Source organism: Heteronotia binoei, chromosome 1 (assembly GCF_032191835.1).
Source record: "Heteronotia binoei isolate CCM8104 ecotype False Entrance Well chromosome 1, APGP_CSIRO_Hbin_v1, whole genome shotgun sequence".
NCBI classification, from domain to species: Eukaryota; Metazoa; Chordata; class Lepidosauria; order Squamata; family Gekkonidae; genus Heteronotia; species Heteronotia binoei.
The window spans coordinates 187,948,345-187,974,580 of NC_083223.1; the positions used below are offsets into that span (position 1 = coordinate 187,948,345).

Sequence of the window (26,236 nt, forward strand, 5' to 3'; positions counted from 1 at the left end):
TGCAGCTCTTTTCATCAAGAAGTAGCCGCCTTAGCTACAGCAAGAAATCGAACTGAGTTGGTCCCCTGGTCAGTTTCTAAGGCAGAGGTGTCAAACGAAGGACCCTCCCCCAACTCCCCTTCTCATTAAATAGCTACAGGAGTCACAGGACTCAAACTTTCACAAACTGCAACTTTCGGCGATCAAATGCTGCCCTCGGCAACCTTCAAAGAGGGGGCGAGATAACCTCTGCTGGGCTTCTTTTCACCACTACTTGTGGGTAGGAATGGTTGAGAGGGGCGGAGGTAAGAGGGGGAGACGGCAGCGGCAAAGGAGGAAGGAGGAGGAGAAGCAAATACGGAGGAGGATCCCTGGCTCGTTCCTTCCCAGGGGCCGTACAGCGAGAGCACTAAGAAGGAAACCGAGCCCCGAGCCCTGAATTTTGGAGCCGCTATAGTCAGAAAGGAAGGCAGGAAGAGAAATGCAGGAGTTTTTAAGGTTGCCAGCCGCTGCTGCTGTTTGTCCCTTTTGCTTCTGGGACTGGTCGCGGGGGGGGGGGGGGGATCTTTTTCTTGCACACATCCCCACCTCTCTCTCTCTCTCTCTCTCTCTCAATGCCAGAGCCCTTGGGTACAAGTTGAAGTTGCAGTTGTTGCACCTTCATCCACTGTGAAAAGCCCTGTGTGTGTATATATATATGCATGACAGAGGGAGAAAGGGAAAGGCCAGGATGAATCCCTCCCAGTCTTGCAACAGCAGATTTGAGGGCAAAAGGGACCTGGGCTCAGGGCTGTCAGTGGTTTCATTTGGTGGAGCCGCTGTCTGTGTGTGTGCGAGTGTGGATGCACGCAAGATAATTCCTGGGCCTTTCTGCAAAACCGCATTGGGTGAGATTCTCCACCTGCCCTCTTTCTCTCTCTTTCTGTCAGCTCCCTTTTCTCTCCCTTTCCCTTCCCCCCCCCCTACATTTTGTGAACTAAAGATGAAAGACAGGAGGGGAGAACGTGCAAGGAATTGCCCACATGAGCGGCATCAGTCCGAGGCTTTGGGAAAGGAATTTCAACGGTCTCCCTAGAATTCAGTCCCAGCACACATTTCCCTTTCCAAAGAACTGTTGGGTGAAGGTTTTCCCTAAGATGGAAGGAAATGCTCCCTCTTCGCCACTGCCTTGCAGACACACTTTGCAGTGCCGCTTCCCTTTGGGAGGAAGAAGAGAAGGGCTGATCTGGCAAAGCAATTCAAAATTGGGTCAGTTTGTTTGCACCAGTCAGAGATGCATGGCAAGAGGAGGCAGGTCAATAGGGCTGTGCTGGTGTCTGTGCACTTCCTGGGTGGACAATTGTAGGTGCGACTTCCAGAAATCTCCCGCTTGCTTTCCTTTCCTGATCTCAACCGAGCCTTCCTTCTTCTGCTCAAGAAAAAGAACCAGCTGCTTTGGAGTCCCGTGGTTGGACTTTTGCAGAGTGGGGAAGCTGTTAGCTGCCTCTTCCCACAGCTTCCCAGCTAGTTCTGCCTGCATGGGGTCCTGATATGCACAGAGGGATATGTAAACACAGGGAGGTGGTGAGACTCCTGAGGCAAAAGCGTCTCTTATAATAGCAGAAGGTGGAGATCTTTGTTCCAAGCTCTCTTATTAATACATTCTCTGTTAAAGGGGAAACTAGCACACCTGCAGAAAGCTTGACTAGAACCTCTCCCTTCCCTTGAAGCTGGCAGTCTTAAAGACTCTTAAGTAGTGCTCCTTTTCTTTGCAAAGGTGCTGGAGAAAGTGACCCAAGGGGTATTCCTCCTCATCTTAAGAGCAGTTAGTACAGTTGTGGGATCAGACAGCACTTTAATGGGCAATGTTTCCAAGTCTGCCTATCTCTGCTGTGGACTCAGTGTTGGCTTGACCTAGCTGCTTGCCTCAGTTTTTGCCTCTCTAAAATGGGACTAGTAGAAGCTGGCTGCATTTGTGTGTGTATGTCAGGGGGGTAAAGCTCTTAGCAGAGAAGCTGCTGTATATTGTGGGCAGGGAAGCTTACTAAAAGTACCTCCTAGAAAGGTACCAGGTTTACTGTCGGGAAATACGATCCAAACCCCTCTGCTAGCAAGCCTCTTTTCTTGTCATTTTGCTTAATTGTTAGCCTACTGCAGAGTATCTTAGATTCAGGTGGGCAGCTGTGTTGGTCTGAAGCAACAGAATAAAGGAGTAGAATGAAGAAGTGCGCATGCACACAAAAGCTATACCCAGAATTAAATTTGTGGGTCTTAAAAGTGCCACAAGACTCAAATTTTTTCTAATGCACAGTGATCTTTTTCACACAGCCTAAGTATTCCGGTATGGCAGCTGGTCAGTTACTGAACAGTAACGGGTTTCTGTTGGCATTTCAGACAGACCCGATTCAGTAACTGGCTGCTACCGGAATACTCTCACCTTTTCACACAGTCCCGCGGCTGTCCCGGTAGTGAGGCATGCTTGAGTCGTTACTAACAAAGAGCAGCTTCTTCCACTTTTCAACCCCTCCTTCCGGGTTGAAATCGCTATGGGGTGCTGTGTGAAATGTCCAGTATCTAACCCGGGAGCAGTTTTCGCGCCCTTTTTCGCCCGCCAGCGCACAATCTCCGGCTTTTTTTTGGAACATCAGCTAAGATCGCTATAGCGACATGTCACAACAGCATCACCATAGGGATGCCTGGGTTCCATTAAGATGCCAGAGATCACCGCCGCTGAAACTTGGTAACTTATCTCAATGGAGCCTAGCCATCTCTTTGGTGGTGCTGTTGTGATATGACGCTATAGCGCTATAGTGCTATAGCGATCTTTGCCCGACGTTCCCCCCCCAAAAATAAGCCGGAGATCGCGCGCCGGCAGGCGAAAACGGCTGGTGCTAGTGGAAGCGAGATAAAAGTGGAACAGTGTGAAATGGCTTGCTTCAATCACGGAACCCTACCGGGAAAAAAAACATGTGTCTGAAAACTCCCACCCCTGTCTCGGATTACTGCAAGGCGGCACAATACCGACTCCCTTCCGGCTTCCACTGGTAAGTGTGAAAAGGGCCAGTGTCTTGTTGTCCCCATTCCTCAATTATCTACTTATGCTTCATGCTGATCAGAAATATAGACTGCTGTGTGGGGTATGTGACCAAGTGATCACTTTGCTTCTGGAGACTATTGGTCTCATAAATCAATGGTATAAATTAGCTTCCAAGCCTGTATTGAAAACCACTTTTTGTTTCTTCTGAAGTAACATCACAGGAAGAGGTAAAGTTTTGGTTCAGTGTGCCCCAGAAGTGACATCACTTGCCCCTTGACCTGGAAGTGACATAACTCCACCCCCAAAGTCTCCCAGCTCCACCCCTGAATTTTAGGGGGCCACAAAGGAGAAGTGTAAAAATAACCGGGCCACAAGGGGAAAAGTTTGGGAAACCCTGGTTTAATTAATTATGGGGTTAGCATGATTTTCCCAATGCTTGCTATTCTACAAACTTCAACCAGGATCTGAAACTATGGCTTGAAGTTGGTTTATCATCCATTTATGTTTATCATCATCTCTGCATCTTAAGCTAGGACACCTGCTGGGTATCTGCAGGGGAGAGGGGGAGAGGAACGAAGGCAAACCAACATCTGAATGATCATCTATGAGCCAAATCCTGATCTTACAAACTAAATGTAGTTAAAATAAATGAGAGTTTTGTATTATATCTGAAGGATGCCGTCTTTATCTTATAAAAATTAAAGTTCTCTTTTCATGACCCCCTGATGCATTCATGTGTTCCCTATATCATACTAATGACACCTTTCGGCCATATTTTTTTTCTTTCTCTAGTGCACAAGCTGCGGCCAGCTGACATCCAAGTGATAGCAGCACTAGGTGATTCCTTGACGGTAGGTCCATGGCAGGCTGTCTACTGGGCAATTTTCTGCTCCCCAGCAGTGCTATGTTGTCACTTGATACCCAGTGGAAAGTTAATGCTTGTAGCTCAGCAAAGAAGAATTCACACCCAACACAGTTGTTCCAATAAAAAGTATAAATCTGGGATACCGTCTGTTCAGTCTACTATGTCACCTTGCAGCAATGGTCCTTTTAACAGAACATTTCCAGGCATGAGTCCTATATTCACAGAAGCTTAAGATGAAGCAAAGAAGAGGGAGTAGCTTTTGAAACAACTATATTCAACTGTGAACTATTCAAAAGTGAAAGTCCATTCTATATAATCTACAATATTGTAGATATTTATCAGTGTAATACACTGTCCCACCCTTTCTCCAAAGAGCTCAAGATATTGTACATCATTCTCCCTTCCTCCATTTTATTGTTACAGCAGCCCAGTGAGGTAGGTTAGAGAGTGGCCCTTTATGCACCAGTGGTTTCCCTCACTTTCACTGTGGATCTCTGTTACATTTCATTTTTCATTTTGCATATGCTCTTACTTTCACTCTGCTTGTCCATCTCCCCCCCCCCCCGCCCCCAATTCTGCACTGATTTCTATCCCTTCAGCTCTCAATGCGCTATCCATTTGCTGTTTCTCCAGCTTTTCTGACAGTGCTTGTGTGGCAGCTTTCCCCCCTTTCTTCACTTCCAAACCAAAGTCAATTCAAAAGCACATATATTACCTCAGATTTCCCCCCTTTTCCAGCCCCTAGGAAGCCACTTCTATGCCCACATTGAGGTTCTTCCTCCCACAACTTATTGGTCAATTTCACTCTGGGCATGTTTTTTGAAACAGGAGGTTCTTAATCTGGAGTAGCCAATTTAGCATTGTTAGTCCCCCCACCACCACTTCATCAGTGTAGAAGTTCCAGCATTTCTTAGGTTTTCCATCTTTTAATTTTTTAAAAAAAAGAAGCAGGTTTAGTCTACTCATATGAGTTTTTCAATAACCAGGGATGTACAGAACAAGGGGCTCTTTCTGGAATGGAGTGCAATTCCTGTTTCAGGTAAGCTCAGTGCCTTGGCCCTTTTACAGAATGTAGAGAGCCTTTTCACCCACCTTGCACCTCTTGCCATCTTCTCCCTTCATTGGTGTACAGACTATTCTCCCCTCACATAACTTTTTTATTTTATTTTTGGCAAGCTCATCAGTCTAGCAAAATGAAATTTTTAATGGACACCTGCAGAGATAAAAGAATTAATGCAATGTGGGGGATGGTTTGCAAGGAGTGGTGCAATGTTTAGTTCCCTGCTGGTTGAGCAGCTGGTAGATGGTTGGGGGGGGGGGGTGTAGAGCCAGCCAAAGACAAAGAAGCCCAGGGTACAGGTGCTGACTCTTAAGCAGGGGTGCAGCCCTTTGCAGCAGGTGAGCCCGGCTATCTTCCAGTGTTTTTAGGAAGCCTTGTAGGGAGATGCTGGCGCTGCTCTCATCCCATCTGTGGTGCTGTAGCAAAAGGTTCTCTTCCATCTATGGTGCTGTAGCCCACCAGGTTCTCCCTGATCCCTCTGCCTCTGCCTAAACAAAAGCCAACAGGCCACTTGCTTGGGACTCTCTCTGGCACACTGTGTCAATTTCAAATGTAGGGAGGGGAGTGAGGAAGCCTCAGCCCACTCAGCTCTGGCTCGGCTCTCAGGGGAGGAATGGTGGGGCTCTGTGGTGAAGGAAGAGGGATGGAGGCTCTCGCATAAAAGGCAAGTTGATGGCAACAATGATGTGCTGCTTCTGTTTGAATCAACTAAATCAGATCTGGTGGACGGCAGCTGGGTCGGGGCACGTGCACCAAAGGTTTTCTGCACACCCACCCACAAGAGTAGGCATGGAAGGCAAGGAAACATTATTTCCAGTTATGCTGTGGTGTTTGTTTGAATGTTCAATTTCTTAAATCCAGAATGGTTGCACTAAGAGATGACTTCTGTCCTCCACATCACACCCCCAAGCCTCCTCCTGCCCCAGTAGTGAATGAAGGATTTCAGTGTGACATGTCGGGGGGGGGGGAGCATCTGTGCAAAATGCTATTGAAATGAGATTGAAATGAAATGAGATTAAAAGAGGGATGGGATGGGATGGGAATCAAAGCTTTGCAAACATTCTACCCAGCCAGCCAACTGCTGAGCTCACATCCCTCTATGGGCTGCCCATGTCCAGAGTAGTTCAGTGAGTCAAAGAGGGTGGGACACTAGGAAGGAGAGAAAAGAAAGGAGAGGCTGCAGTGTGTCCCATCCCTTGTGCACACACTTGGCCAAGTCAGTGGCTGTTTCCCTGTGTCAGTTTCATTCATGGTACTGAGCAAGCAGGATTTAAATGGAAGATGCTTACTGGATACTACTGCATAGGTTCAATAGGGCAATTAGACGCCACCACCCCACACAAAACACAAGTGACGTTCCCCAATTAAGCCAAAAAATGGGAGGTTGGTTGTAGATGCAGAATGCATGCACAGAATACACAATAAATAAACAGGAGAGAAAGAATGATGCAGAGAGCAGGCACACAGATCTGAAGTCAAACTTAAAGGCTTGGCTGCTCAGATTCTCCAGAGTAAATTGTCAGTGCATAATGGGATAGTGACTGGCCCAAGTTCACCCACAAGCTTCATGGCAGAGGGTATTTGAAACTGGGTTTCCTATATCCTAGAACAGAGGTGTCAAACTTATTTGTTACTAGGGCTGGATCTGACATAAATGAGATCTTGTTGGTCTGGGCCATGTTGGGTTGGGCTAAGCTAGGTCGGATCGGGCCATGTGTGTACCTATTTAAGATTAGGTAGCAGAGAGATAAATTTTATAAAGAATACAGACAAACACAAATATATATTTTTTAAAAACTTAAAACGTGTTTAAAATGTTAGCACTCATTGGTCTTAAAGATGCTTTCTTTTTATTTCTCCATGGGATCCAGGGAACTGAGCAAAGAAAGCTCTGGCTCTTTCCTTCCCTTCCCAGAGAGAAGGAAGCAGATGACAGCCAGTTACTTGGGGGGCTGATAGGAGACCTCTGGGGGCCTAATTTGGCCCCCGAACTGCATGTTTGGCAACCCTGTCCTAGAACAATGCTCAGTCCTCTGTATCACACTGGCTTTTATCATATGTAGTAATATAATAATATATAGATATGTGTAGGGATGCACAGAATATACTATGAGCACCATGGTTAGATGCTGGAATCCACGAGCTGCTTCCAAAAGTTAGCATCTCCCTCATTCACCAAGATGAAGCATCCCCATGACCTACTAATGAACTGAGCCAGGCTTGAAGGAAAGAATTTCATCCTAATGGTTTGTCTACAAGGACGGCTTACTGCAAATCAGTATCAGGTTGATTGCAATTTAATGCTGACCTTTAGTCTTCAGAGTTTAAAAAAAGAACAACTGGGGACAGTTGTAGACAGGTGCAGTGGAAGCCTGTGTGAATGAAGTCCAGATTGCACCTCTTTGACAATTTTTGTTCTTAAGAAATTTTGGTGTTAAACAAGAGCCCTCCAGATGTTCAGCATTAACTCTTGGGAGAGATAAATGCTTTTCCTACATCACTGCTTCCTGTTGTTCACCATTGTATGGCTTGTAAATATTCTGTCTCTTTGTCCCTTACAGACTGCAGTAGGAGCCCAAGCAACTGGACTGAGTGATCTAAAAACACCTTGGAGAGGATTTTCCTGGAGGTAGAACTTCTGCTAGATTTTATCCTTAGCTCCACTGAATTTACATGTATCTCGTTTATGGACTGAGAATGAGATGAAATTGAGAGCAGAACATATATAAGAAGGCCACATCTCTGAGCCCATCCTCATACCTAAGTCACTTGTTCTTCTCCAAGAAGCAAAGTTATTAACCCTAACCCATCCAAGAAATCTTCCTGTCTGTAATGAGTATTTTATCTATTTAATGAGCACACTTCTATCTCAAATAATATCTAAATTGATCAAGGTTAGAACAGTGGCGTAGGGAGGGGGGGGCGGGAAGGGCGGGTCGCCCCAGGTCTGGGGGTCCCCGCATTGGCAAGGGGGGCCCCCAAACAATGGCCGTGTTGGTGTTGCTGCGCTGCGAGGAGGGGAGAAAAAGAATGGAGGCGCCCGACAGCGAGAGGGAGCGTGCGCGCATAGCGGAGGAAGGGGGTGTGGCGGGGAGGGGCGCGCGCGCGCACGTTGGGGCTCCTCGTTCCCTTCCCCCCCTCCCCCTTTCCCCCCCTCTCTCTCACGCAAGCGGCTGAAAGGCGCGTCGCTTTTTCTCCTCCCTCGCTCCCTCGCCTCAGAAGGCGCGCGTGTGCACCAGCCTCCTTCTCGGGCATCTCCCGCGGCGGGGGGAGGGGAGTGGACGGCGACAGCGAGGGGGTGCACACGGCGCACGGCAGAGGAACTTGGAAGGGGGTGTGGTGGGGAGGGGCACGCGGGCGCACGTCGGGGCTCCTTGTTCCCTTCCCTTCCCCCCCCTCCCCCTTTTTCCCCCCTCTCTCTCACGCAAGCGGGTGTGAGGATAAATTGGAGGGGAGGAGAATAATATAAGCCCCTTCAGGTCCCCACTGGGGAAAAAGGCAAGATACAAACAAAGGTTGAAAATAATAATAAAGAACAGGCAGCTTTTCTACAGCTCTAAGACACCCTAAATGTCTAAATGAATCATGTCCCCTCCCTTTAAACAATTAGGCTGGAAAGTCAAAGTTTTGAGAGCCTATCCTAAGGGCAATATGCATGAGAAAGGAGCAGGGTTTGAATGCTGCCACAGAGCTTCCCTTTCTGATTTTCTATGTGGTCAAGGTTTATCTTGCACTGTCCAGTCTGCTAATTAAGATCCTCTGCCCAAACCCTGCTCTATCCTCACCTGCAGAGGTGAAGTGGGTGGCCAATTAGAGATAGGGTTGTCTTAGTAGTGGCTCCTCCCGTTTGGAATTCCCTCCAACTTGGAACACCCTTGATAGTTTAAGGATGGAAAGGCTCTAAATGAGATGCTGACAGAAAAAGAAGCCAAGGCCATCACACGATCTACCTACTGTGTTATCTTGTTTTCCTCCAAGGAGCTCAGGACAAATTGCATTGGTCTTCTTTGGAATGCAGCCTCTCAGCAACCCTCTGAAGGAGGCTAGACTGAGCGAGTATATTTGGCCCAAGGTTACATAGTGACCTTGATGGCAGAGGAAGGATTTGAATCAGAGTCTTCCTAAACCTTTGCAATGGCAAACCACCCCGTAAAAAAAGTCTGCCGTGAAAACGTTGTGAAAGCAACGTCACCCCAGAGTTGGAAACGACTGGTGCTTGCACAGGGGACCTTTCCTTTTCCTTCCTAAACCTAGTCTGAAACTCTAATCCCTACACTACACTGGCTCTTAAAAGCTTGTTGCAAAATGCCTGCATTAACTGACTACAGAAGGCTGTTACCACCAGAATTAGTTCTTGAAGGAGTTTAAGACATTGACCAAGGCTCTCACATGTCATGCTCTGTAGCTCTTCAGCAATGGGAAGGAAGGAAGGAAGGAAGGAAGGAAGGAAGGAAGGAAGGAAGGAAGGAAGGAAGGAAGGAAGGAAGGAAGGAAGGAAGGAAGGAAGGAAGGAAGGAAGGAAGGCAAATCGATGGAGAGAGGGAGGGAGAAGTGGAAAGAAAGCAACTTTGACTTTGGATGAATTCTCCCAAGTCCAAGCTGCCTGCTGGCTTGGCTTGGAGATGTGATTTAAAGAGACAAATGCCTTCTCCAAGCCAGCCAATAGGTCAGTGGGGGCTTTGAGAGCCACACAATATGTGTGAATGAGACACTGTATGCCATCTTGGGGGGGGGGGTGCCGCCCCCAAAGTGACACCACTTTCTGTTCCCCCCCCACAAGTGGTGGCCATTTTGGGGAAGTTACATCACTTCCTGTTTCCAGCAGGGATCCCTCGCAAGTGGTGGCCATCTTGTGGAAGTGACATCACCGGAAGTGACATCATATCCTGTTTCTGGAGGCGTGCACACACATAGGGGGGCCCACATAAATCTTGGGCCCCGGGCCCCAAAAGCCCTAGCTACGCCACTGGGTTAGAAGTTATTCTGAGGCTATGAAAAGTCCAGGAGGAATGGTAGTATGGTATGGGGGGTTATGAAATGGTAATAGGCAGTTTGCTTAACTCTTATGTCTGGTGATGTCTATCTATAGAGTAATTAGGATCTACAGTTTTTTTGAAGGTGAAAAGCAGTTGTGAGAGAGGAGCAAGTCTCAGAGCTCTGGAGACCCTTTTTGCCCTCCACACTGTTTCCCACAATGCATGTTCCCCTCTGTAACTACTATTTGCCTTGGACAGGGGAACATACTGGCACCTGTGGGGCAAACATTAGTTCTAAGTGGAAAACTAAGACCAAGAAAATTATTAGGATACCATTGTGAATTGGGAGCACTTCAACTGTTTAGATCTCAAGTCAATTGTGGGGTTTAGATCTCAAGTCAATTGTATGTAGGAAATGAATCAGAAATTGCACAGAAATTATTGTTGAATGTAGGCATGCACATGTGGCACAGTGGAATTCATTAAGAGTTTAGGGTGGGAATATGGGTCAGTTCATGTCCTAAATGTATTGGTTCACTTTCCTAAACCCAACAATTGCACTCCAGGTATGTATTGGAAAGCATAGAAGCACTTTGATTTCACTGAATGAACATCTGGGAGTGGGGGGGGGGGCTTTTTTATAGGCAAGATCAGATGAGTAGGATCAGATGTATGTGTGTGCTACATGCTTCACCTTGCAGAACAACTTTTCTAATGATGTATTTTGTTCAGAGCCTGTTCTATTTTAGCTGCTGTCCTACTTCTATGCTTTCCTTTAATTTGAGACTTTTTCACAGATTTGTTTTTTTTGTTTCCTTTCTGAATTCTTCTGCTCCCCCCTCCCTTGCTAATACAGCAGCACCATGCTGTGATTCTAGGACAAAGGGGGTGTCTTTGATTTGGTGTTAATGCCACTGACTGATGTATGCCCCTTTCTGTAGTGCTGGAAGTGACGGGACCTTGGAGAGTCATACTACTTTACCTAGTAAGTATCCCAAGATGTACCAAAGTGTGAAAGAGTAAAGATCTTGTATTGGAGCAAGTGTTAAGAAATCACAGCAGGGCAACCAACAAAGAGGAACAAATTGATGACCACCTTATCTGGCTGAATTCTAGAGGAATATGCCGCAGATATTTAGGTACATTAATGAAAGTGTCACTCCTCTATGTTGGGATCGATCCATTTTTTCCCGTATATACTTACAGGTGAAATTGGGATTCTAATGTCCAGGAATCTGGGGCCAGCATATCATCCTAATTAACTGATTTGGAGCATGGTAAAGTGATAGGGAAATTGCTGAAATTACAACTAAAATATTACATTCTGGTGAATTCTTGTTCATCTTATTTTCATTTAATCTGCTTTGCACACAGTGAAATTCAGAGAATGGATTTGAATTTGCCCTGGGCAGCTGAAATCCTTGGGTCAGCTTGGATCTCTAGTTGAATTAGAATTGCTTCACACATTACATTCTTCCTTCATTCTGTAAGAAAATGTGTGCTTTGTACCCTTTGAAAGGCAATGTGAGCATAGCAATTCATTGATCAGGCTGCTGATCTGATCAGTGGCTGCCTGATCAATATAAACACGTTTTTTTTAAAAAAGAGATGGTGCTCTTTTTTATATCCAAAAAGGAAGTCTGTGTAGTAAAACTGTAATACGTAAAAAGAATCTAATGTCTGAACCTGTCCCCAGGGTGAATATCTGTCTATCGCATTTTTATCCCATCTTTCCACCAAAGACCTCAGTGTGGCATACATGGTTCCATTCTCCTTCATTCTCTCCTGCTAAGTAGGTCAAAATGAGAAAGGAACTGGTCCAAGGCTTTCTAGTTAGCAGGGATCTGAACCCTGGTCCTAGTCTAACATTGTAACCATCACATCGTCCTGTGTGTGCTACTGACTGCAAACATACAGCCACAGTACATATAGTCACTGTGCCATTTGGAAACCCTGAGGCTTCGCCTTGAGCCAAGATGAAAGGTGGGGTAGAAACATTTGGATAAATAATATAATACATTGATTTCGACCAGTTACATTTTACAGAAAGCATCTCAAATGTAAAAATGTATTCCAAACCTTCAACATGACATTTTAGAGTTTAACAGCTGCTCTGCAGCGAGTAATAGGGGATAAATGACCAAGAAAACTGGTAGAGATGATTCTGTCCCGTCAGGCAATATTTCTTCCACTGCAACAATGGGCAAACTTATTAAGCACAAGTTGGCTGTTGGTTACTTGGCTGCAGAGTTCAGGGTCTTTGTGCCTTAACTGCAAAATGACTTATGGGAGTCAACAGCAGCTCTTGCTCGTTGCACAGAGACTTACCTTGAATTTCTCCTTCTCTGCCAGATATTCTGAAAAAGTTTAATCCAAACCTCTCTGGCTTCTCTACTGGCACCGAGAAGGAAACTGCAGGATTCAACAGAGCAGTGGGAGAAGCCACAGCACAGTAAGCATCGTTTCCTGGGCAGGGGAATGAAGAACCAGTGAGCCTTCATGTTAAGCAGAGGGCCTCAGTTAATTGTTATATGAGTTGTTCATTGTATTAACTGCTCTTGCAGAGCCTATTATGGGGCCTCATTGTGTTCCCTTCTTGTACCAATAGGATCACATTTGTAAGATTTTTAATCTGGCTCTTTACAAAGAAGTTCAGCTTCCATTCACCCAGCATGCCATCTGCTCTGTTAACTGCCTCGCCATACCAAGGGCATCCCCATTATTTAAAATCCATTCTTTAACATGGTCTCTAAATGGAAGGGTTTTCTGAATCTTGTATGTATGTTGTTTGTTTGGGTGTGAATACACACACACTAATTGGCAGGGTTCGGGAAAAAGAAGCCCCATGCTGTGGGCCATCAGGACCCTAGGCCCTTCCAAGCAACCCCCCCCCCCCCCACACACACACAGTTAATTCCCATCTCTGTGGATTTTTTCCCATTAATATGTCTGTGCTTTCCCTTCCATTATATTTCTGCTCCCAATTAGTTATTTTCACAAACCTGTTCCTCTGGCAAAAGCTTGGCTCAGACAATGATTATAGCTGGTGTTCTGAGTTAATCCCACTCTTGGAAAAGAGATAACTTGTGCTATCCCTGCTCAATAGCAGTGTGGGAGTCTCTGCTGAATCTAAGTACACTCTCCTCTTCTGTACAGGGGATCTGCCTAGGTCTGCTGGGGAAAAGAAAGACGTTTTGGGGCTTAGTCCTGGTACCAGTCTTCCTCATTAGGAGTTTGGAGAGAGGAGGAACCTCAGCAGGGCATAATGTCATAGAAAGCATCCTCCAAAGGGACCTTTTCCTCCAGGGGATCTGCTCTCTGTCATCTGGAGAGGAGTGTAACTCCAGGAGATATCCTGGCTCCACTTGAAGACTGGCAATCCTACCTACAAAGAACACTATTCCAGAATGTGGATATAGTACTACTTCTGCTTGGCAAGGAGGGGGCTGCTGTATGGGGGGGGCACTTTTTTCTTTACAGCTAAAACAGGGTAACTCTACTCAGTTATAATTTTCCTCCATTTGGCCCCCCTGATGGTGGAAAATGAAATGCCAGTTTGTATGAGAATGGGCTGCAGCGAGCTCTGCCTCATATGCTTCAGAAAAGGGTGAGAAAGATCTCTGAAGAGCAGGCTAGTAACTGCCATGAACTGCCCATGAAAGTGTGATTCATTTTTAACCAACCTCATGCACCCATGCCTCATGAATTTCCATGGAGCACAACTTTAAAAATGACTCATGCTCAGTTAACTGCATTTTTCACTTGAGGTTTTCATAGATAATTCTCTGGTTCGATTCCTCTGTTTTTCACTTCATTTCCTTCTGGGATATAAGCATGACCTTAGGATCCAAGGATAAACCCTCACCAGAAAGTCCTTTACAATGCTGTACCTGTCTGAATGCATTTAGCAGCCCTAGAGGCTGAGCTCCTCAATCGATCACCTTTCGCCAAGCACTAAATTGACTGCGGAGGGAGTTACAGCTTAGGCAGCGTGGCTGTGAAATAGCACAGTACTTCTAAGCACAGCCTTGAGAATTTAAAGCTTTCCCTTCAAATGTGGTCTGTCAGAACCAATCTTTCAGCAACTATAATTGATCTGAACTTCTTTGCTCTGGCAGGCAGACTGGAGGGCTGGCAGGCTGGTGCTTTGCAGATTGTCCTAGCCCAGGGATGGCCAAACTGCAGCTTGGGAGCCACATGTGGCTCCTTCACACATATTGTGTGGCTCTAAAAGCCCCCATTGCCCCATCAGCTGACTTGGAGAAAACATTTCTCTCTTTAAATCAATTCTCCAAGCCAAGCTAAATGATGGCTTGGAGAATGCATTTAAAGTTAAAGTTGCTTCTTTCCACCTCTCCCTCTATCCTCCCTCCCACATCTATTTGCCTTCCTTCCTTCCTTCCTTCCTTGTAGAGTTTTGTTGGCTCCAAAGTGGTATTTATATTTTTAGTGCTTTTAATGCCTGAAATGTTTTAATGATTACTGACATGAGTTTCCTGAAATGGGTGGGAAGGCAGCATAGAATTGATTTAAATAAATATATCAATAAATTTATGACTCCATGGCCAACAAGACTTAACAAGGAAAAAAATAATAATTTCTGTAAGCGATAGCCAAATGCAGAAACAGGGACACACAAACAGGAAGGAGGGCTAATAGGAGTTAGAAGGGGGATGCCGAACAAAAAAAATCCTTCACCTCCGGATGGAAGTCAATGATAGAGACTCACAAGTCTTCCTGGAAAGGGAGTTCCAAAGTTTCAGTGCCATGACTAAGAAGGCCTGTTCTTTGGTTGTCTACTCAGATAGTGGGTGCACCAAAGCAAGATGATTGTAGTGGTTGGATGTTCCTACAACCGTATTACTCCAGTCTTGTTCCAGCTACACTGATTCCCAATTTGCTTCCAGGCTCTATTCAGGGTGCTAGCATTGACTTTTAAAGTCCTATAGTTCATAAAATGAAGCTGAGAGCAAACATGAAGAAAATGCATTCCAATTAACATTGAGTTGGAGGCTCAGTGGTAGAGCATCTGCTTGGCATGCAGAAGATCCCAGGTTCAGTCTCCGGTATCCCCAGTTGAAAGAACAGGGGGAATAGGTGAGGTTAAATACCTCTGCCTGAGACCCTGGAAAGCCTCTGCTAGTTTGAATAGAGAATACTGACCTTGATGGACTGCCGGTCTGATTCAGTATAAACACCTCCAGCCAGTGGGTTGGATCCAGCCAGTTTTTTCACTCCATCTCACATAATTCTCCTTCTTTACTGCAGCCCCTGTTCCCTGAGCTTTTGTCCATGCAGATGCTATGATCCCAAGCATGGCCTGTTTGGGGGTCAAAAGGACGTCTCCCCTCTCCTTTTTAAGAGTGGAAAAGCTGGTCGAATATAACAGCTAATCTAGAATGTGCATGAAATGACACCATTGCCTAGTGAAATTGAGTGCTGCTGGTGGTTTTGACATTATTAGCATCACTGCTGTTGCCTGATAGGGAGAAGGTCTGCTTATAGGGAATATAAGATAGAACTGGGCAGATTTTTTTTACCCACAAAATGCTAGCAGACAAGGACAAAGAACTGTTTGTGCAATAGATCCACTTATGTGAGTAGTGTGACACTGCAGCTCAGAATTTGTGTGAGATCATGACTCATTTTCCTTTTAAGAAAAATGTCTCTTGTTTCATGATTGATCAGACTGGGTTGCCAACCTCCAGGTGAGACCTGGATAACTCACAGAGTTACAATTGATCTCCTTCAATGGAGACAGATCAAGATGAGTAGCTGTGTAAGTCTGTAACTAACAGTGAGAAAGAGCAAGCGTCCAGTAGCACCTTAAAGACTTAACATAATTTGTGGCATGGTACGAGCTTTCATGAGTCACTGCTTACTTCTTCAGATACAGCTGAATGTGAGTCCATCTGTCCTTATAATTACAAGCCACAAGTAGTCACAACAACAGCCCTACCAGCAATATTGTTAACCTTTCCCAGCATACTCTCAGTTTAGCAGAGGAATCTGTCCTTTCAAGAGGATTAGCCTCCTGCCCCACTAAATCCACACAGACAATGCAGCTCTGTGGAGACTTGGAGGCCTTCTGCCTTTTATGCTTGAGGAATACTGTCACTGCAGCACAGAAGAGAACATGCTGGGACAGGCAATCTGCTGCCAAACAGCTATCTCCTCACCCTTCCATGAAGATTGACTGACCAGTTAGCTCCCACTTGACAGTATAGAAAGAAGGACTCCATGTGGACTCCCCTTGAAAGCCACAACACCACACTGGACCTGTATAAAGGTTTCCACCACCAGGCCTAAGCTGAAATAATCAACAAAAAACACTGGTAAAGATCCAATCTCAGCTGCCATAAGTGGCTGTCTGTATATTAACATAATCCTTTTGTATGCTTACAACCTTTTGGTCTTCAGGCATTAATAATTGACTGACTGACTGACTGCCATAAGCAGCCTGAAAAATAATCCAGATATTATAATAAAACAAGCTGACAAGGAAAGAGCCATTGTCATAATGGACAAGACAAACTATACACAAGAAACTAAGTGACAACTCTCAAATATAAGTTTTTACAGGCTTCTTTCCTCAGACCCCACACATGAAAACCAGCAAGAAGTCAACAAAATCATGAAGAAATTACCAATACGCATGCAGGAATAAATTTATATGGATATACCCCGAGAACCTCAACCAGACATTTTCTACCTCCTGCCAAAGATACATAAAACTGGCAACTCTGGATGTCCCATTGTCTTGAGCATAGGTACCATCACTGTAGGAACATGAGGATATATGGACTCGATCCTGAGACCATGTATTATAAATACCCCCAGCTATGCCCATGATACCATAGACATCCTGAGGAAACTGCAGCCCATCATGATCTCCCAGAAAATAGCATTCTAGCCACCATGGATGTTGAGTCTCTGTACACCAACATCCCCCATAAGAATAAGAACATAAGCGAAGCCATGAAGGATCAGGCCAATGGCCCATCCAGTCCAACACTCTGTGTCACACAGTGGCCAAGAAACCCAGAATGGACTGCAAGCCATTAGAAACATCATCCCTGACAACACCACACCAGATCTTGCCTCTGAACTCTGCATGCTTTTTCTCACCCACAACTACTTCAGGTTTGGTGAGGACTTATACCTTCAAGTCAGTGGCACAGCCATGGGCACTCGCATGGCTTCACAGCATGTCAACATTTTCATAGCAGATCTAGAATAGTGTTTTCTGAATAACCATTGTCACCTCTCCAATACTTAAGATTTGTTGATGACATTTTCAGTGTCTGGATGCTTGGGGGGGGGGGGGAGTCCTTGAGACATTTCACCAGGATTTCAACAACTTCCACTCCACCATCAATCTAACTGTGAATTACTCTGCACAAGAAATAAGCTTCCTGGACACCACAGGACTGATACATGAGGGACACGTAAGCACCACATTATACTGGAAACCAACAGATCAGCAAACATATCTACATGCCTTCAGCTACCACCCTGACCACCACACCAAACAATCCATTGTCTATAGCCAAGCCCTACACTATAGTCACATCTGCTTCAACCCCTCAGACAGAGATACTCACTTGAAGGATCTACAGCAGACATTTTTGCAACTACAATATCATCCTGATTTGGTAAGAAACATGATTGGAAAGGCCAGAATGACATCCAAGGACAGCTTGCTACAAGCCAAGCCCAAAGAAAATGACAACAGAACACCACTGGTGGTGAGAGTCAGTTTGGTGTAGTGGTTAAGAGCAGTGGATTCTAATCTGGAGAACTGGGTTTGATTCCCTACTCTTCCACATGAAGCCAGCTGGGTGACCTTGGGCCAGTCACAGCTCTCTCAGAGCTCTTTCCCCCCCACATACCTCACAGAAGGGAAGGTGATCGTAAGCTGCTCTGAGACTCCTTTGGGTAGAGAAGGGTAGAGTATAAAACCAACTCTTCTTCTGCATACAGCTCACAACTCAAGCCAGTTCAATGTATTATTAACAACCTACAACCAGTGCTTCCTCTAAGCTGTGAAGTTTTGTGAGCATTAAAATTGTGAGTGAGTGATTTGGCTACTATAAAAATTAGTTTGCTCTGGGGCCATTCTTCCTGAGCTAAGACAAAAATGTGTGAGCCAGAGGCTAAAAAACTGTGAGCTAGCTCATACTAACTCAGCTTAGAAGGAACACTGCCTACAACCCATGCTGGACACTTCCCTCACATAGGCACTGGGAGATGAACTTTTCTTGCTTACAGACAGCCTGCTAACCTAAAACAGCTTCTCACCTGCAATGAGAAACTATTTAACAGTAACATGGACTCTGATACCAAGGCCTGCATCAAACCAAGATGCCAGCTTTGCTCTCGTATAGATCCTGGAAACACCATCACTGGGCTCAGCAGCATCACCCATACCATCTCAAGTTCATGCTTCTGATGTGAAATCACATCCTCCAATGTGATTTATACCATCATGTGTCAGCACATCAGACAAACAGGCCAGTCCCTATGACAAAGAATAAATAGACATAAGTTTGACATTAGAAAACAGCATTCAAAAGTGGGGGAACATTTTAACCTTCTAGGGTATTCAGTTGCTGATCTAAGAGAAGATGTTCTTGTACAAAGGAGATTCAAAGAGATTAGAAAGAGAGACTGCTGAATTGCAACTGGTAATTAAGCTCAAGACAATGCATCTTTCTGGGGTGAATCAAAACCTAGGTTTCCTGTCTCATTACCAACGCTTACTACCCCTCTGATTATCACACCTAATTCAATCATGCCTTCACTTGCCATTATCATTTGGCATCTGAAATCACTCTACTCTCAGGTATAAGGACAGATGGACTCATATTCTAGCTGTATCTGAAGAAATGAGCAGTGACTCACAGAAGCTCATACCTTGTCACAAATTTTGTTAGTCGTTAAGGTGCTACTGGACTCTTGCTCTTTTCTACTGCAACTGATCTCATGGCTACAAAGATCAGTTCTTCTGGAAAAAATAGCTACATTGGAAAGTGGCATCTGAGGCACTACCTCTGCTAAGATCCCTCCTTGCCCCCAGCCCCATCTTTCCCAGGCTCCACCCCTAAATGTCCAGGAATTTCTCAAGCCAAGTTGGCAACTCTATTCATGCATGGTGTCCTTTCCTGTCTCCATAGGAATCTCTCAGCCCAAGCATTTGAACTGGTAGAGCTAATGAAAAGCAGTCCGGTAAGTGCAAAACTTATGGAAAACTGGTGAGAAAAACTGCAGTTCACGCTATGAGTAACTTAAACCAACAAAATAAAAATGACAGTCTGGGTCCCTTCAGAGACTCATGTGATCTCAGTTTGTCTCAGGGCCATGCAAGGAGAGGAAAGAAGAGGAAGTTTAACCCTTCAACCACTACTTGGTTTTGCTGTCTGAAATGGGTTCATCTTTACTATTAGCATTTTAAAAGAGGAAAGGCATGTTCTATATTTCTTAAACTTGCAGAATGCATAAATTGATAATGGGGTTAAGATCTCAGGTCATTACAAGAAGTTGGTGGTGTTCTTCTGGTTGATTTATTGCATTATATGTGTTTGTGCAAAGGGTGAAGGAGACAAGATTAAGCTACTGTATGCCTGAATGATTTGCATAACCAGCTATTGTTGCTGTTTTTATAGATACGAGTTGGGCTACATTTTCGACTTTGCTATGTATAATAAATTTTAACATCTTGAAGCTGGAAGATAGCAAAAGGAGAGAGAGAGTCAGTCCTTCCTATCAAGATAATCTCATTTGATCTACACTACAGTGTGCAAAAAGCAGAGGTCAGGAGTACTGCAGAAAGCTGCAATAGCATAAGCAAATCAGGCAAGTCACTTGCTACAGGCAAAATTTTTCCAAACCTGAAATATCAACATCAGTGTAATATTTCATGAACAAAACCCATCTATGCAGCAGCATGACTTGGATCCATATGAGAGGAAGGCATTTCCACTCACATGATGGGAGTTGTGTGTGTGCTGATTTTTACCATCTGCAACTCCTCATGTTCCCTCCTTCCAAAATTGGCTCCAGGATAACTTTGGAGAAATGTAGGAGGCTGCACTGGAAGGGGGGTGAGGTAGAGAATAAAACTATTCACCTTTCAAGTGAAAGTGTCATTTTCTCTCACAAGAAGTTTCCTAGGATCAATCCATCAAGAGGGCTCCTGCTCCTCCTTCCACCTCACAAGCCCAAGGAGTGATTCTGTGACAAAAGGATTTCCTACTTTTTAAATTAAAAAGTGAGATCCTCACTGTGGGGAGGTTCAGGCTCATATCCCCACTCAACCATGAAACCCACTGGTTGACTTCGGGGGATTCACAACCTGACCTACCTCATAGGGCTGTTGTCAAGATAAAACTGAGGAGGAGAGAATCATGCATGCTGAACACCTTGGAAGAAGGGCAGGACAAACATGCATTAGATAGAAGAAAGGGAGCTCAGTCAGATTGAAGCTCTTTCATGAGACTTGACCAGGGTCAGCCCTAGACTCTCTGGCACCCTAGGCAAGGCTAACTTCTGATGCCCTCTCCCTGCACTGATAACCTCACCGAGTCACATGGGGGGTGCCCAATTCAGTGATCCCAGAAGGCTGGCACCCTAGGCAATTGCCTAGTTTGCCTAGTAGCAGGGCTAGCACTGGACTTGACAATTTCCCCACCACCATCACCATTTTTGTACTACTCAGTCTCTCACAGTCTCCTCATAGCTGGTATATATCCTGTGATTAACTATATAGGCATTAGAAAGGTAGCTATTTTTTCCAAAAGAACTGATCTTTGCAGCCATGAGATCAGCTGAGGCAAATTGTAATCAGAGGTCAGGGGGAGATTGAAGTTAGGAGAAGAGTTAAATCCCCAGTGCTGCACAAATTGAACCCTCAGGACAGGAAATGTAGATGATCCTTAAACATATCTATCTAGTTTTTCTCACACATAATTTCCCAAGAACCTGCCCTCTTAAAATGTGAGCTCACTAACAGAACATGGATCCAGTGTCAACCATCTAGACAGTAATAACTGCAGTTTGTGTACATGGAGGTGAGGCTGTTGATTTGGGATAGCAAAAGTGGTGTGGAAGGATGCCTCAGTATCTTTACCAGGAGAAATAGTTGCTGGCTGCATGTGGAGGAATGGGGAATCAAACCCAGTTCTATAGATTAGAGTTCTCCACTCTTAACCACTACACTAAAGTGAATCCCAATAAAAGCTACAGTATAGCAAGACATGAGATAAAAATTCAGGAGCCCTACATGGACATTATCTTTCCTGATGAGGAGTTCTCAAAAATCTGTCATGAAGGCTTGCTGAAGGAAGAATACTGAACTCAGTGGAATGAATAGGGAGCTGGAGCCAATAAGCTGGTACTACACTATTTGCAAGAGAGTGTAAGCCAAAATGCCCTCAAAACGAGGTTGGGGAATTGTCAGGTGGGCACCTGGCTTCATCAGGATCTTTTACCTGTGTTTACAGGATTCCACGTCCAGAAATTAATGCTTAAAAATATTAGGGACTCTAATTAAGTAAAACAATTAAAATTTATTCCAGAAAAATATAGGCTTTCATACAAGATAAAATACTCATAAAATCATACATACAGTCCTAAGAAAAATAGATAGAGTTATAGAGGAACACATGGGTAGACGAACAGGGTGATATTTACCGATCGTAGTCTTTTAAAAAGGCTCCAATGGCGACAAGCGAGGAAGTGGGAGAGGGGGCCCAAAACTGATCAGGAATCGGGGATGGATCTAGACAGCGGAATTGGGATACTGCTAGAAGCACATCTGTGGGTAGCTAGTCCACAGGTTATAAGGACTATTTTGAGCCCTTAGGGGATGGGAGGTACAAGGGAGGAGGGAGGTGGTCAGCTGATGCATGACCTCCCAAAAAGGGGAGGCTTTGCAGTGACCATAAGGGCTGGACTACTGCGAGAACCAATAGAAAGTTCATTGGTGTCACTTAATTGGGTGTCCATTTCTGACCAATGAACAGACTTGGATCCTGGATACCTGAGTGAACTTTCAGGTTGAAATGGACCAGGATGGGGATGCTCCAAGGGGATAATAAAGAGAAGAATGGGGGAAATCACTGGGTGGAGGTATGCTTATCTAAAAGGATGACAATAGAGGGCCAAATTGTTATCTAAGGTAACACCCGGTTTACACAAAGGAAATTGGCTCTGGCTGAAGATGATCTTCCTCTTCTTCTGTCTTCTTCTTGGTGCCAGTCTTTGTCTTGAGTTCCACTGGACAAAGACAGTGGCGGTTGGGCGATTAGCCACGCCTGGGATGGGTTGATTGCCTACAATCACAGGTGACATCTGGCGAGTATGTGAGCCGGTCGCTTCGCTGGAATGGAGCCTGGCCTGGTAGGAAGATGGCTGCGTGTGGTGTTAGCCCTCCACGGTGGATTCCATGGTCAGTGCTTCAAAACCGTTCGCCTGGATAGCTCCTGACAGCGCAGTCTTGTACCAGTCTCAAGTGCCTCCGTAGCGATGTGGCTGCTAGTACTGCATAAGTCCCTTTCGCTCCTGGATAGGTTTACTCACATTCTCTGGCTAGCGTGTGTGAGCTACTTCTCCAGGTGCTCTGGCAACCAAGTTGGTGACTACGATGTTCTGTAAGGGGTTTTTCCTCACAAGAGTCCAAAACTTGTCTCTCAATATCCAGCAGTCTCTGGTACAGCAGTTTCTGGCACAGCAATCTAAAAGGCCTATTGTTTCCCTAACATAAGGAGTGAACCCTATGTGCAAATCAAGCTATTGTTCATGATGTAAAACCCTTCATGGCTACAGTCCAAGAAATCTATGATGAGATTGTCCTTGGGTTAGAACCCACTGATCTGTTCCACTAGTAGAAGCACTTCCCTGTAGCTGAAGGCACCTTCACAAGATGTTCAGAGCATCTTGCATAGACAGAGGTTCCTAGATGAAAATGCCTCTGCTAGCAGAATGGATCTGTCTTGATTTCTGACTTTGATAGGCAACATTGTCTTAGTAATGTTGCCTGTGCAGCAAGGCATGTGTTGTCAGCAGACTGACCCACATTTGCAGGAGTCAGTTTCCTGGGGAGAAATGTCTGAGCATCTTTCAGAAGCACCTTTTTATTTAGGTAAGATTTGTTGCCTGAGTTGCAGAGGAAGTGGAAGAGGCATTATGTTATTACCCCTTCTCAAAATAGAGCATGATAAAACAATCCTTTGGCCCAAGGTCTAGAAAAGTAGTCAGAGTTCCTAGGGCCTCAGAGTACAGAAAGATCATTTTCTGTGACCCTAAAACAATCAGAACCTCAAATCTGGCAACAGGTGCCAAGAGCTGACCTTGGGTGTCGATTCTTGTGTATTATTAGTCATCTCTGTTAATATGAGGATTAGCAATCTGTTTTCCTCTCTGCATTTTCCCCTTTCTCAGGGATCAGCTGACTGGAAAAGCTGACATTTGAACAAAAGCCAGAATGGCTCTCAGGTTTAGGTGACCCTGATCCCGGCCTTCTGAAACAGAGGGGAATTATGCCGTCACACCTCAGGCACCCCTTTGAAGTGAATGTGAAATGAAGTCAAGGTCCAGGGAAACAAATCCTATTAATGAGGCAAGAATGCAGCCCCGTTAGTGATCCCCAGGCCTTCGGTTTCTTCAGGACACATTCACCAACAACGAAGATGATGGTTGTTATGTAAACTCACTCTTCTAAAAATAGCTGCCTACCCATTCCTCTCTTTGTACTGCATGTTACAGAATGTTTTCCACTGAGCTATGGCTCTCAGCAGCCCCTATTGTTGGCTGGCAATGACGTAGGTTCAGCAGCTGCTGGCATTCATTAAGCTCAGTCACCTATCTTGGGACTTTTGATTTTATCCCAGGGTCCACTCCTTTGGGCATCCCATTTCCTTTCAGCATTCTTGGTCAGTTGGCAGGAATTCTCAGTAAATTATGACTAGTACATCCTGCGACCGCTTGCCTCTGTCCCAGTGCAAATGGAGAGCTCCATGCTTTCTGTCCAGTCCTCAGCTGCCTGCTCCAAAATCCTTTTGGAACTGAAGCCTTCTATGTAATAGAGCCCTGCAGGAAGAGCTTATGCTAACCAAGCCCAGAGCAGCTGTAAATGTTCTCCCTTCAGATGAGGAGCAGTTTGCATTGTCATAGACAAATAAAACCTAGCTTTTACTGTGGCTCTTCCTATACTGCTCCTCACTGCAGCCCCCAGTACCCTGCCAGAATAGAAGAATTTGCTTTCAGTCCTCTTTCTTTCCATTGCAGACAATGCAAACGCCTCACTTTTTAATCTGCTGAATACAGCCACTCTCAGTCCCTGAATGTTTGTCTACATGTGAGTGATTTCTTTGAGTGGTTCAGGTACTATTGCTGTAACCAGAGCCCAGTGTTTTCTCTGTCCCTGGCTTACTAATTCTGCCACAAATTTCACAACCAATCTACATTGTGTAATATTAATTAAATGTTGCAGATTTGTTTGATTTGCATAGGCTATGTTGCTTTATTAGATCATTGGGAGGGTTTGCCAAAGACTTGGTTGCGGGTAGTACAAGGAAAGCAATCCAGATGCTGTCTGACTAAATGAAGGAAATCTGGAAAAGGGAGGGGATGATGAACAAAACCAGGACAAAAATGGAAATTTTCAGCAATACCTACAGTAGAAGAATGATTAGAGAGGATGTTGGACTATACAGCTATGGCTGAACTTACAATACCGGTTAGGTGAAAGACAATTATGCCATTTATTAGAGACTGGAAACCCCTCATTGACTTTTTGCATGAAAAGGATTATTATTATTATTATTATTATTATTATTATTATTATTATTATTATTATTATTATTATTATTATTATTATTATTACTACTACTACTACTACTACTACTACTACTACTTATTATTTACAGTTGATGAATTGATGAATCACCAGGGTGATGTACAACATTAAAAATTACAAACCCTGATGGCGTCTTTAAAGTGTCATTACATCACATCAGGGGTGAGGGGATCCCCCCAAGAGGGGGTGGAGAGTAAAAGGAGGTGGAATAAGAAATATGCCTAAGGGGAATGAAAAGAGAGAGATTTCATGTTTGAAATTATAAGCAAGGAAAATTTTGCAATCAAAATTATATTTGCTATAGAGAAAATTGGAAGCCTTTTATATCCCCCTCCCCTTAACTTTTCCCTTTCCCTTTCCCTTTATTTTATGGTATCTGGTTTGGAAGTTTTACTTTCTTTGTATGTCTTCTAGTTTTCTCCCTTTAATACAACTAAAAATTGTAAAAACAAACAAAAATCAGGGGCCAGGCTGCTTCTTCTTTCAGACTGACTCCTTCTTTCAGACTGGCAATAATCATGCAAACAAGCATATAGCAGTTCCCTTGTTTGAAATATATCCTTGAAAAAGCTATTGCAAAGAAAAGGAAGATGTTATGGCATTTCAGACAATGCTTGTAACTTAAATGGCCATATGTCACATGAGAAACATTGACTTGTGGATCCATGCTCAAAGTTTTTCCCTTTAGTGGGAATTATTTGTGTATGCAAGTGCTTCTGCCTGGTATTCTAGATATTGGTGGACAGAATGTGAAACCATGGTTTATTTTAACTGTAGATACTCTATGATGCCAGGTTTGGGGCACTCAAGACAAGCACTCAAATCTTGGTTTGCCTTGATAAGTGCTAGCTTTATTGCCTTAGCCTGGGAGTATGTGGGAATACCGCCAAGAAATAATCCAGAGCTAAGCTGGGGAGTGTACATTTGTACATTTCACTAAACAGTAGATGAAACTCACTATGTTTAATAAACCAATTTCAAATTGTGATTTCAGATCCTGGTTTTAAAATTCTTTAATTAACTATAGTAGTGATCTGTGTTCAGACAATTGCACTAATCAAAAATTAAACCATAATGTTGTGTTCTGTATGAATTTAATTATAGTTTGTAATAATTCAGCTGCAAGACAGTTCCAGGCAGGTCCAGGCAGCAGAATCTATAAAGTCTGACTGAAACCCGTTTAACCATATCACTCATTCCTTTCTTAGCTCTTCCAAGCAAGTGCTCTACAATATTGTGCTGTATTTCTCTTGTGTCTCACTAGGATATCAACTACAAGGAAGACTGGAAGCTAGTCACCATTTTAATTGGACGCAATGATCTGTGTCAGTATTGCTTAGACAGGGTATGTACCATTCCCCTGGAAGTATAGTTGGCTTAGTATGCAAGTAATAAGTTTCAGCTTCACTTTTTATTTGACCATTGGAAATGAACATTCTTCCAATATTGTTCAATGATACTTCTGTTGCTATGGTGATTTTAA

The 26,236-nt window shown here is 44.4% G+C and overlaps 1 protein-coding gene across 1 annotated transcript in view; it reads left to right on the plus strand.

Moving 5' to 3' along the window:
• Positions 1-26,236, plus strand: part of LOC132587164 (phospholipase B1, membrane-associated-like) — a 64,461-nt gene that overhangs the window by 10,948 nt on the left and 27,277 nt on the right. The window contains exons 5-10 of the mRNA XM_060259395.1: positions 3,788-3,846; positions 7,482-7,549; positions 10,838-10,881; positions 12,249-12,348; positions 19,073-19,124; positions 26,018-26,098. Of these exons, the coding sequence (XP_060115378.1) occupies positions 3,788-3,846; positions 7,482-7,549; positions 10,838-10,881; positions 12,249-12,348; positions 19,073-19,124; positions 26,018-26,098 (404 nt within the window). The remainder of the gene's footprint in view (positions 1-3,787; positions 3,847-7,481; positions 7,550-10,837; positions 10,882-12,248; positions 12,349-19,072; positions 19,125-26,017; positions 26,099-26,236) is intronic.